Source organism: Octodon degus, unplaced genomic scaffold (genome assembly GCF_000260255.1).
Source record: "Octodon degus isolate 3935 unplaced genomic scaffold, OctDeg1.0 scaffold00043, whole genome shotgun sequence".
NCBI classification, from domain to species: domain Eukaryota; kingdom Metazoa; phylum Chordata; class Mammalia; order Rodentia; family Octodontidae; genus Octodon; species Octodon degus.
The window spans coordinates 2,533,105-2,546,167 of NW_004524619.1; the positions used below are offsets into that span (position 1 = coordinate 2,533,105).

General features: G+C 33.8%; 1 protein-coding gene across 1 annotated transcript in view; it reads left to right on the plus strand.

Moving 5' to 3' along the window:
- Positions 1–13,063, plus strand: part of LOC101561793 (TBC1 domain family member 5) — a 422,866-nt gene that overhangs the window by 231,336 nt on the left and 178,467 nt on the right. The window contains exon 5 of the mRNA XM_023715719.1: positions 12,683–12,814. Coding sequence (XP_023571487.1) covers positions 12,718–12,814 — 97 coding nt within the window. The 5' untranslated portion in view covers positions 12,683–12,717. The remainder of the gene's footprint in view (positions 1–12,682; positions 12,815–13,063) is intronic.

The following is a 13,063-nucleotide window of genomic DNA, read 5'->3' on the forward strand; positions in this document are numbered from 1 at the left end:
TATACATTTTAATAAAATTGACTTAAAAGATTAGACATAAGATATTGTCTACTTCTGTGAAATATTAAACAGATGTTATTATGAAGTAATTTCAAACTCTTTTTATTACTGAAATACTTTTTTAAATAATATATGTACAAATACTTGGGAGTTTCAGTGGTTAAGGTTTTTAATGAATCTGTTAATTTTAATTATTTTATGGCATATTCTCTAATTGAAATGCAGTTGGTGCCTTTATTATTTACTTACAAAAATAAATTTAGTAAACTGTATATTATACAATAACTCGTGGCATTTACTACCTTCTCAGAAATTTTTCAGTGTAAATGTATTTTTAAAATATTTTATTAGTACAGTAATTGTGTGTAGTACATAATGATTACATTCATAGGGAGGAGTTAGTACATGTACATAATATATCTTAAACTTTCTTATTTTTTATTTTTTGGTGGAATCGGAGATTGAACTCAGGCCCTTGCACTTGCCAGGCAAGCGCTTCTTTTACTGAGCCATCTCCCTGGATCCCAATCTTAAAGTTCTAAAGTCAAAATAAAAGGGATTTTGACAATTTTTATCCAGTGTATGGCTGTATTAAAGATCAAACTTTTGTAGTGTTGCACATGTGTAATACCAGCTACTTGGAAGCTATGGTGGAAGGGTGGGCATTTCAAGGCAAAAAAATAAAAAAGGTAACCTAATTTCAGATGACATTAGGAGTGGGTTCTTTTTCTTCTAGTGGATAGGCTTGACCTAAAGAATGCAACAAATGGATTAAAATGCACAGATTTCATACTGCTTTATTCTTACCCACTTTTAATGGTAAAGAAAGGGAAGGGGTTTGCAAAGGGCAAGGTTAAAGATTATAGCTTCCTATCTTATATGAGTAATGGTATTGATGCAAATGGGTGTAGATGACAAAAAAACGTGTGTGTGTGTGTGTGTGTGTGTGTGTGTGTGATGTGTGCACTTTTGCACATGACTTGAGTGGTCTGATTCTATTCTTCAGAGAATTTGGGCCCTCCTATGGCTTTGGCTCTATTCTGGCTTTTAAGCTACCTTAGATTCTCTGTAAAGAAATAGTGTAACCTACAGGGAATGATGTATGTTCCTTCAAAATAATTATTATTTGAAAGTCTTATTCACCTACTTTTAAGTCTGTGTTCTATTTGGCTTCATGGGCTTTTTTTTTTGTTTGTTTGTTTGTTTGTTTGTTTTGTTTTATTTCTGTGACGGTAGGTATGAAATGTGGCTTCTTGTATCCTGAGCAAGTAGGCTTCTACTGAGCTGTATCTTCTACCTTGTAGTCTGTTTCGTGTGTTCTGTCTTCAAATATCATTGGCTCTAATCTTAATATTAATTTGATGCTAATATGTACTCCTAATATGCACCTGAGAAGTCTTTGAAAACTGATGTATTATTGATATATAAGGATTCAACTAAGTTTCTCTTCATTGTGCTTTTCGTGACTTTAAATACAAAATTTTATCAAAAAGACTATAATGCAGTAAGAGCAACTTTCCTGGAAGATACAGTATTGACTAAAGTAGACAAGATCTTTGCATTCCTAGAACTTACAACAGAATCACTGTGCATAGAAATCAAAATATAAGTTTGTAATACGTTAATGATAAGTGCTATTAGAAACCTTAAGCTGAGTAAGAAGATCAAGACTAGAAGAAGGGAATATGCTCTATTTAGGGTCGTGATCATGGGTGACTTCACGAACAAGGCAACTTTTTAGCCAGGACACTCAAGGAGAGCATAGCCTTGAAGAGTAAAACCATTTTTGGAACAAGAGAAAAATAACAAAGACTTCGTTTAACAAGAAGCTAAGCACATTTGAGGAACTATAACAAGTTTCTTGAGTACAAAGGGAGAGACTTATAGATAACAGATTAATGCACTATCTAGAAGCAAGATTCTGTAGGACTTTATGAAGATTTTTATTTTATTCTGAAATGATATGCTATGGGAAAGTTCTGAGGAGAACAGAGATGCTGGGTAAGATTTTGCTGGGCAGCTGAGTTAAATGGATCATTTAGGGCACTGTAGAAGGGCATAGTTAAAAACAGGAAACTTATTGGCTATAATTAAGTAGATACTGGCAGGGGTCGCAGTGATCCATATCAGGTTGGGTTTGGTACAACATTGATTATGAATTTTATTTTGAAAGTTGAACTGACAAGGGTTTTCATTCCATTTTGTTTGATTCCTTAGTATAAAGATTGATCACCAGGCCTTCCAACAGAGCTACCGTCCCTTTCCTGTTTCTTTTCTGTTTCGAAATTTTATTTTGATACAAGATTTTGCTAAGTTGCTAACTTGCTCACAGTGGGCTTCAATTAGGGATCCTCATGCCTCAGCCATTGCAGTTTTTAGGATTCTAGGCATGTACTGCTGTGCCTGGCTGAACTAAGAAAATTGAGTACTGGATGAGATATCCTCCACAAATAGCTATTTTTCTGCTGATCTGAATTTGAGTGATATTTGAATGATATGAATGGCATTGTTCCCTGAGGAGTAAATAGTACAAAGGCCTAGGTGGCAGTAAATTATATTCTAGTTTAAGGAATTGAGGGGTCACCTTGTGTGGCTAGAGTACATTGAGAGAGAGGTCCAAGTGGAGTCAAAAGGTTATACATGGGCCTGAATTTAGAGTTTCTTAGTTTAAGTTTTTTGTGCCTAACATCTTGGGGAAAAAAATTACACTGGACCTTATTTGTAGTAATAGAGTCAAACAGGATTATATAAGGCTAATTTAAGCTAGAAGTAACAAAATTTTAATTGGGTTGTATAGTAAGGATTCTATTACTACATGAAAGCCATAGTTTAGTATATTATGTGAGAGTTAGACATGAATGAAAACTTTACCAAGTAATACATAGCTTACCTTTTAAAACTATGTGATAAACTAAATAAGCCAAGAACGACGTAGGATGAGAGTGTTGATAAGCAATAGAAGTTGTATTTCCAGAGATGCTTGCTAAAGTCAGTGAACCACGTGATTGCTGTAGAGTAATTTTCTAAGCGTCAGTCATTATTATAAAGATTTAATCATGTCTACCACTACAATGCATGTGATGCTTTTTCTTAATATGATTTTTTCTGAAGTAAATTGATTTGAATAAGAAACTTTCTGACCTCAGCTTATAAAAATATTAGAAGTTACTAAAAATAGTGTGCAATAGTGGTATAAAAACAATAAATTTTGTACTTTGAGAAAAAGTATGATTTGAGATGAAACTCAGTGTAAAGTAAGTGCTTACTTGATATGAGGCCACGTGTTGGATACTTCTGCAATACCATTTGATTGTATTTGCATTCACATTTTGCTCTAAAACATGTGCAATAAATTATTCTGGATGCTGGTCCATAAAGGAAAAGTTGAGTCTTGGATTTAGGTATGAAGCTTAGAAAAGTGAAGATAAAAGATGTGTTCAAGGGCCTGTGAGATAGTTCAGTGGACTAAAATGCCTGCTTAGGCAAGCCCAAGGTCCGTAGTTTGATACCTGGCACCACATGCCATGCCAGCCCTGCCCCCAGAGTAAGCTGAGCTGGCCACAGAGTCCAGGCCTGATAGAATAAGCCTATAATCCCAGCACTGGGGAGGTTGTAAAACAGGAGGATCACTATGAGTCCGAGCTGTGTAGTGAGACCCTGTAATAACGAAATACATTTTAATTTTTTTTAACATTTATTTATTGTGTGTGTGTGTGTGTGTGTGTGTGTGTGTGGCCAGCTCAGCCCACCAGGGGGCGCGGCTGGCTGGCATGTGGTGCTGGGGGATCGAACCGCGGTCCCTATGCTTTTCCAAGCTTGTTCCAAATAGGTGCTTTAGACCACTAAGCCATCTGTCCAGCCCACGAAATACATTTAAAAAAAAAAAAAAATGTGTTCAAGAAGAAAGTGATCTGATAAAAGTAAAGGGAAGAATGGCTTGAATGTTGTGACTCTGGCTAGTGAGGAACATGTGATGTTTCGTAGCTGCTGGTCTTCTCTTACTGAAGTCTCATGATACTCAAGTGACTGGTATAATGTGAATCCATAGCACTTGGAGATTTAAGTAATTCACATTTCAAAGAAAAATAATAATTTACTTTTTGGCTATCAAAGATTCGGTGTGACTTATCACAAGGTATACAATGACAAAAGAAACTATCAGGTACAGCTAACCTGTACATGTAATTTCATTTTTTGTTAGGTCATTTAAGTTACTGTTGAAATCATTTGAGGTGATTTGTCATTACTTAGACATGTAACCTTCAGTAAATCATATAATTTAATGGGTTTTCTCATCTGTAAATGATGTAAAAGTATTTTACTTCACAGAATTTTTGTGACTTTTTATTTAAATATATTTGGTACTGGTCTCACTATGCAACTCGGACTCATAATCAGGCATCACATGCTATACCGGGGATCAAATCTGGGTCATTTTGTTTGCCAGACAGGCACTTAGACTGTCCAGCCATCTCCCTGGCCCCTCCTGTGACGTTAAAGGAGGTGTTATATATAAAATGCTTTAGATAGTGCTTCCTCATAAGGGTGATGTGTTCATTGCTATTATTTCTTCAATAAAGAAGAAATAATACTTTTAATTCAAAACAGTTTCTTCAATAAAGTTTCTAAGGTATCATAGTCCTACCAATTATTGAAAATCAAAAGCTAAATATTATGTCCATAAGGACTTTTAGAAGAATTGCCCTGGAACAGACCATATTCTCCGGAAAATACTACAGCCATACACTAACCCTGAGCCAAGATAAACCTCTTTGCCTTTAAGTTACTGGTGCCAGTAATTTTTGTCCCAGTGATGGAGAAAGTAACTAAGATAAAATGCCAAATGTACCTTTCTCATGTAATATAAAATATTTAAGTATACCTGTGAACCTCTCATAAATTCTGCATATTTCTCATGTATGTTGAATCTAATTTTCAGTGAATTGTTTGCCCTAAATGACGTGTCATAACAGTATAATTGTCAGGATTAAATGTGTTTGATTTACTCTTGAACATTGTTCTCATATGTAGATTCTTATTGTAGCACTGTACCTATTTATTAAACATTACAATTCATGGTTAGTAAAAATGACGTAAACTTTTAGGGTTTTACCAATGAATGATATTTAATATTGAATGACATGTATTAAGACAAATGCTTCTATATATAATTTATTTGGCATTGTAAATGCATTTGTCTTGTTAGAAACAGACCCCCTGTTGTCAAATGAAGTATGCTGGAAAGGTTTGGAGTAAATAAATAATAAAACTACTTTGATATACAATCTAACAATATTAAATATTAAGACTCTGAAATGATTGATTTTAACACTTAATTAACCTATTTAAAGTCCAAGGTAACCTTCTTCCATCAAAGATTGATAGTTTAGAAATAGAACTGTATTTCTCTTGCTTTTTCAATTTTCTTTTCATTTTTCCTCCTTCCCATCCATATAACTGAGTTTAAAGAGATCATTTTTGTTTCTAGCCACTGAGATTTTTAGCTGACAGCACTTCTCACAGTTTTCTGTCAGCCTTAAAATGTTCACTTACATTATATCTTAATTGTGAAAATAGGACTTCTGCTTGCTTTAATGAAAGATGTCAGCATTTTTCCTTTGCTTAATTACAGAATCATTTCAATGACTCAGTTTCTATCCATAGACATAATAAATAAAAGATAGTGAATGCCTGATTAGGTAGAATGGTTGTAGGCTAATGTCATATTTCAGGTTAAATATCATCATAGTAAATATGTGCTGTGTGTAATATGCTGTATCCCTCATTGTTTTTAATCATAGGACAAATATTAAATGAAAAAATACTATTTTGTCATTTGAGTGTTTGAATTTTTAAGTTTACCATTAGTCAAGAATTTAAATGAAAAATACGCTATGTGAATTTTTCTTAATATGGATGTCTTATTAGTGATTCAGTTTTGAATTCTAATTGTGTACCTATTAGAAACAGTGAGGCTGAAATGCATAGAACATTATATTCAGAGCATTGAAATTATTTTTTTTCTTGGGTCCTGTTTATATGATGACATTTTTAAAAAAAAGCTATTCAGCTAATCTATTAGTACTACTAATTCGAACATTTTGCTTAGAGACTGCTTATTCACATTAAATGTTATTTTAAATGTTTTATATATATCTTGAAGCTGTTTTCTAAACTTTAGTGCTAAATTATTAGTATTGTATTAATTATTTACACAAAACTTTACTTTTTCCAGAAAATCATATCTATCTTAAGATTTAATATTGTGAGAAGCAGACTTGTAAAGCTAGTACAACTCTTGAAGATCAGCTTTTAGAAAGTGAGAATTTAGGGGGTTGGGGAGATAGCTCAGTAGAATAAGTGCTTGCCTGGCAAGCACAAGGGCCTGAGTTCAATGCCCAGTTCCACCAAAAAAAAAAAAAAAAAAAAAGTGAGAATTTCAACCTATTCATCAACTCCTATGAGCTACCACAGCAAAACCTTGTGGTAAAACTCGGGCAAAAAAAGGGTCCACATTGGAGCTCTGCAGTCTTCTGCCTTATGGGACCATTCAATTTATGACCTCAGTGAACACATTCCTGTCTCTCTCATACGACGTGGGCTACCTTTTTACTTGATTGATAATGGAGCTCTTTCACCACTATCTGTTATTTCACTCCTCCTTCCATGTCTACTAAGGATTTCACTCCTTAATCTGTGCTTCCCCTTGCCTTCCCCCTTCTTCCTCCTCCCTTGCCCTCAGTTCCACTCCCAGCTGACAGACTCACCAGATGGCCCAAGTTGTAATCCTGTCATCTTTAAGTAACTCTTTGTTTAGTTCAACTCCTGTCCCCCACCCTCTCAACCCTGCCTTAAAAATCTATAAAACTTTCTCTAGCTGTTTACTGACTTTCAGATATTCAGAGCATAAATTTCTCTAAGCCAGGCTAGCCAAATAAAGGATTTGACTTTGTTCCCTTTGAGTGCATGCTTTGTTCCTTGTGCCTATAGATAATGACTTTTCTTTTGGTCCAAGAAAACTAGTTTTATGAGTTTTCTAAACTTTGAGTTCAAGAGAGGCAGAAAAAATGGGTATTTATAATACGATTAGCAAAGGAAAGATATGTCTTTCAAATTAAACTCTCTGCAGAAAGTATATTGCTCTACTTTCTAATGTCACAAAACAAAGACATTATTTATAATTATTTGGATATCATTTGTGTGAAGGACTCTGGAGACAATGAAGCATCATTTAAGAGAGATAAAATTTATCAATTATAGATTTAAGAAATTATTTAGTAAAAGGCATACTTTTGGTTTTTATTTTTCTTTGTAGAAACTATCAGAATATTGTATATCAAGCACAGAAATTAAGTTTTTAATGCAAATTTAAGAAGTAATGGACCATTGTAAGTTTCAAAATGTTAATGTAATGATATCTACAATGTTTAAGAATCTCAGACTGCAAAAACTACTGTGAAGTTTTCACTTTGAATTTTCATCTAGTATTACAAGAGTCTATATTTAAGGAATTCATAATAGTGAGTAAAATAAATATAGATGAGTTTAAAGATTTGATATTCTGCCTTGCAATTGTCAGATATTTTCTTACACTTGGAAATTCTTAAATTGTTTTACATTTGAAACAACATTTCATTGTGATTTTATTTTAAATAAGTATTTTTTGAGACAGAATCTCATCATGTAGGAAAGGCTGGCCTCAAATTTAATATGTAGCCCAAGCTAGCCTCTAGTTTACAGTAATCCTCCTGCCTCAGCCTCCTAAATGCTGGCATTACAGACGTGCATCAGCAGGCTAGGCTTCAGTATGATTTTATAAGGTAACCACAGTGACAAGACATGATATAATTAAGTATTGTTTTATATTCTAAAAAACTAAAATAATATTTAAATCAAAGAAAAATAATACCCTATTGTAGCAACTTAATAAGTTACTTTTAAATTCGGTTATTCTTTAAATCTATAATTAAAAGAAATCTAATAATAACATCAACACATTTTCTTCAGCAGATCAAAATAATTCATTACAGGGTCTGTCAGATAGCTCAGTGAAGTAAATAAAGCACCATGCTGCATAGGCACCATGCCGGCCCTGCTCTTCAGGGTGCTTGCTGAGAAGGTGAATGAGACTGGGCATGGTGGCGTGTGCCTATAATCCCAGTTCCTGGGAGGCTGAAAACAAGAGAATCACTACGAGTCTGATCTACATAGTGAGACCCTGTACTAAATACATTTTTTTTTAAAAAAAAGTCATTATTACTGATCAGCATTTTTGCTTTGCTTAATTATAGCATCATTTCAATGACTCAGTTTCCATCTAGAGATATAACAAGAGATAGTTGATATTGTACAGAATGTTTGTATATTGTTTTTTTTTTTTTTTTTTTTTTTTTTTTTTTTTGTATTCTCCTTATTGGCTATTACCGTAATCTTGACAAGTTGTAAAGAATTAACGCTAATTTTACTGAGTCTTTCCTAGAAGATTTTTTTAAGTAAGCAAAATGTTTCTAACTATCTTTTAACATTTTAAATGAATATGAGGATCATCATATTGTAGACCATCTTATTTTAATTATATAAACTCCTTTTTTATTGTTCTTTTGCATTTTGCTTTGTTCAAATAATTTCTCAATATTACTCAAGCTGATCTCTGGGCTGAACTGATAAATCCTCTTGCTTTTCAGCCTCCCAAGTAGATGGGATTATGGGCATGTACAACCATTCTTAGCCTAACAGTCCATTTTAAAAATGACTTTGAGGGGGAACTACCCACTCGGGCCCCCCTCCTGTCCCTCTCTTGGACAAGAGCTTTCTTTCTCTCAATAAATATATTCTGCTCATAAAAAAATAAAATAAAATAAAATTGACTTTGATACTAGTTTTGTGATTAGTTGTCTATTTTTTATGAAGTGTAGCATTCTAAAATCTTGATTTTCACCTTTTCAGTGTATGAAACCTGTAATAGTGGAAATAATACATAAAAATAATTAATGTTATGAGATTAGACAATGTAGCAGTTAATTTGGCATAGTTATTTTCAAAACCTTAAAATGTTTTACGCATATAGCAAAATGTATGGAGAATAGGAAGGTTACTTAAAATAGCTTATGGATCATTTACAGTATTGAAATATGGGTAAATGTGTTCTGTACAGTATTTGCTAATTTGTATTTTTTGCCATAATACATTGAGATTTCACACAAAATTCTAGATTAGTAATTTACTGAAAAAGTTTAAGCAGAATAAAGGTTGTTCATATTCTTCATAGACACCGTCTTGTTATACTCTTCTGTTTTTAGTATTTGGTTTGTCTCTGACTTTCTAAAAAGCTCCATGTACTATAGGAGAAGGAATGTGGACTCTTTGGAAGACAGTATGCTTGAAGTTTAGCTTTGATACTTACTAATTATGTAAATCTAGCCTCTAGAAAATAAATGACTTTGGTTTATTTTCATAAAATGAAAATAAGGATGATGACATATCAGGTTGTAGAAAGAAGGAAGTGATAATTGACAATGAAGCATTCAGTTTCTTGGTACTTATTGTTTATAAATGTTAGCTATAATTAATAATTTTAGTTCATTAAATATTTGAGTTTGCAGATCCTTACTGTATTTAATAGACTTTTCATTTATTTGAAAAATAGAATTAAACAGAGTCTGTATTAGGTGTAATTGATCATCTACATTTTTCTTTCCTCTTCTACGTATATTCTGTACAGTTGTTTCTATATGCACTTATTGATTTGCTCTGATAAACAAATGACAGTTACTTTACATGTATGGACTTGGTATTATCTGGATATAAAAATTCTTTTTTTTTTTTTTTTTTTTTTGTATTTTAGGGAAGGGTCTATAGGGTGTTCAGGGTCTTAGTACTGGATCGGACTCATAGTAACCTACCTGTTTAAAGCCTCCCTAGAGCTGAGATTATAGGTGTGTGCCACCATGCCCAGTCTCATTTGCTATCTCAGCATGCCCAGGAGTAAACCCCTTGCCCCTGCACCTGCTTTGCAGGCACTTTAATCTGCTGAGCTAGTTGGCCGGCCCTAGGAATTCTTGTTTAATGTTCACAAATCAAAAATTTTCTCTTTTCTCTTGCCTTCTGTTTCTGTTCATTCAGCCAAGTTCCAGGGCAGTAGGACTTCAGAGTATTGTCCTGTGATTATAGTTGGATGAAGCGGTTAGAAGGTTTTGAAAAAAATCAGAAATATTTATTAGTGTTTTATAAGATGAACATTTTATAAGAAAGTGAATGGACTAGATTAGCAGTTTGTACTGGGGAGTGTGGATTTGTGTTTAATGAGCATCTCTGAAAACTTTTTTCCTTAAATACAGACTGTATCCTATAGAATTAAGAGCTCATTTTCTTTGAACTTCCTTCATCCACCTATTTTTCCTAATTTCTTATCCCTCACATGTTTTCTCAGACTTTGAAATTTAGAAGACTGTATTATATTCTTTTGAATGTTATGTGATTAACCTGGCTTTAATATGTGTATTAACTTTCCATCATTGTGAAAAAGTACCTACCAAAATCAACTTCAAGGATGAAGGATTTATTTTGGTTCCTGGTTTCAGAGATTTTGGTCCATGGTTGGTTTGGTCCTTAGTAAATTGCCTCTGTTGCTTTCAAGGCTCTGATGAAGCAGAAATTTGTGGCAGGGCTCATATGTTGGAGAACAGCTTGTGACTTCATGATGGCCAGGAACCAGTGAAGCAAAGAGGAAAGGATAGGTTTCCTGTACTGCTTAGGGTTACACGCCTAGTGGCTTTAGTGTCTACAACTATGCCCCATCTTCTCAAGTTTCCACCCTTCCCCAAAGTCCCCAGCAAGCATTCAACACAAAAGCTTTGGCAAGCATTTAACATAAAACAGTTGGTATACCTTGGAAATTCAAAAAAAAATTTTTTTTAGCTTTCTTTAGAATTATTGAGAATAAGAAGATTTGGAATAAAAAGTAAGGGAGAAATCTTAAAATAATAAAATATAAGTAAGTGGTCATTTTTGCAAGTATAACACCAGAGGAAAAAAACCTATAATGGATGTATAGGTATATTTTGGTGAATAAAAATGAAAAGTTGCTTATGTCACACAACTTAAAAGATAGACTTGGGAAAACTGTATGCATATGCATGGTATGATAAAGGCTTTCATATAATTATGAGCTTCATTCACAGAATACAATAGACAGTTGCCAGAGAAATGTAAGGACCTCTTTAGTAGTCTTAGCAAGTATCAAGCAAACAATATACAATTTGACTATCCCATTGGTTTATGAAGAGAAATACCCATTTGTAATTAGAGTCCTGAAAATGAATTGTTTTATTATATTCAAATTTTTCTGGAGCATAATTTGACAAAGCATTGCAAAATCTTATTTTTTAAATGGACATTTTAGTCTAGCAACTGTAAAGCTTACTTATGGAAATTTACCTTAAGAAATATCTTGGATATGACACATAGTTACTGAGATACTGTTTATGGTGTTGAATAACTGCAATCCTTCTAATTACTTACCAATAAGGAATTCGGTATACATATTATGATACCTATATATTGGAATGTTAGGGACCTGTTAGAAATAATAATATAGATACATTGTTCTTGTATTGAATCAGAAAGTATTCATGAAAACTTAAATACAGACTTCTGTATTTTGGAGGTTTATGTTGTAAATGTATTAGTAAAGTAAATGATACTGATGTAGTGTAAGTGAAACTCCCAACCTGACCTGTATGAATTTGTGTTCTCTAAAACCAAAAAATGAATTTTAGGAACAAATGGAGATTATAAACAATATATTTATTGAGGGAAAGAAAGCTCCTGTCTGAGAGAGGGACAGGAGGGGGGTCCTGGAGTGTGTGATCCCCTGGAAGCTGTCTCTTCCAGGGACTTTCAAAGGGCAAAACCATGCAGGGCTAAGGTGGAGAAAATGGGAACTGGCTTAGGTGGATGTGGGGTGGGACAAAACTATGGTCACCCAATGGGATTACAAGCACCATTGCTCAGGTGAAATTGATTAAATCCAGGACCAAATGCGGAAGGGAGTCACATAGCAAGTGGGCATGAATGTTGAACAGGACCTTATCTGGTAGCCATCCGATAGTAGTTGGTTTAATGATTCTTCCTGGCTTCCTCAGGGTGATGATCAATCCGGGATGCTAATCTTTAGGGAGGTCAGCATTTGTTTGCTCTTTGGTTTTTAGGTCTGGCTCACAGCAGGAGCATCCATGCCTCCCACAGTTGTAAGACATTTCAGTGTTGTATCTTGTATCTTGTCTTCTGTCTTATCTCCTTCCAGAGCCTAGCCCTGTCTGACTACCTGTAATATTTTTATCTAACTCTGCTGCCTGCAGCATTAGTATAAAAATAATTTTTTAAGTTGAAGTTTAGTTTTTTTTTTACAACATTTTACTGAAGCTAAATGTGATTTATCAATGATATTGTTATAAATTAAGTTCAGATTACGGGATAAATTCTTGATATATAAATGTTTTGCCACTTTTTTTGCTCTTTTGCATAATCCCGAAAAGGTGTAGTAACAGTCCCTAGAGCCTGTGAAAAGCTTGTTAATATCTGTAATGCTCATTTACTCATTTCAGTCTTGCATTTCTAGTCATGCAAGAAGAAAAAGATACTGTAGTTATTATTTTTCTCTGTATTTGTGTTTGTGTTCTAGGTAGCTACTTTTGGTGACACTGTCCAGTTCCCACAATGTATCATTCTTTATCTGAAACTAGACATCCTCTGCAGCCAGAAGAACAAGAAGTAGGCATTGACCCCCTGTCGATTTATTCAAACAAGTCTAGAGGTAAGTTTTGTGTGTAGCTGTTGTCTGCCACAGCTAGGCAGTCTAGCAAGGCAACTGGAGTTAGCTCTGTCCAATGGATGTAATTCTATGAACCTAAACAGCACAATTTTAAGAGCACTTCCCTGAATATGCATAGGGCACTTGACACTGCTGAGTACCTTGAAAAGGCAGTAGTACTAGCCACTTATTTATTTTATTGTCATTTATTTAAAAAGTCATTAACTAAACAAGAAGGTTCAAATACAAATG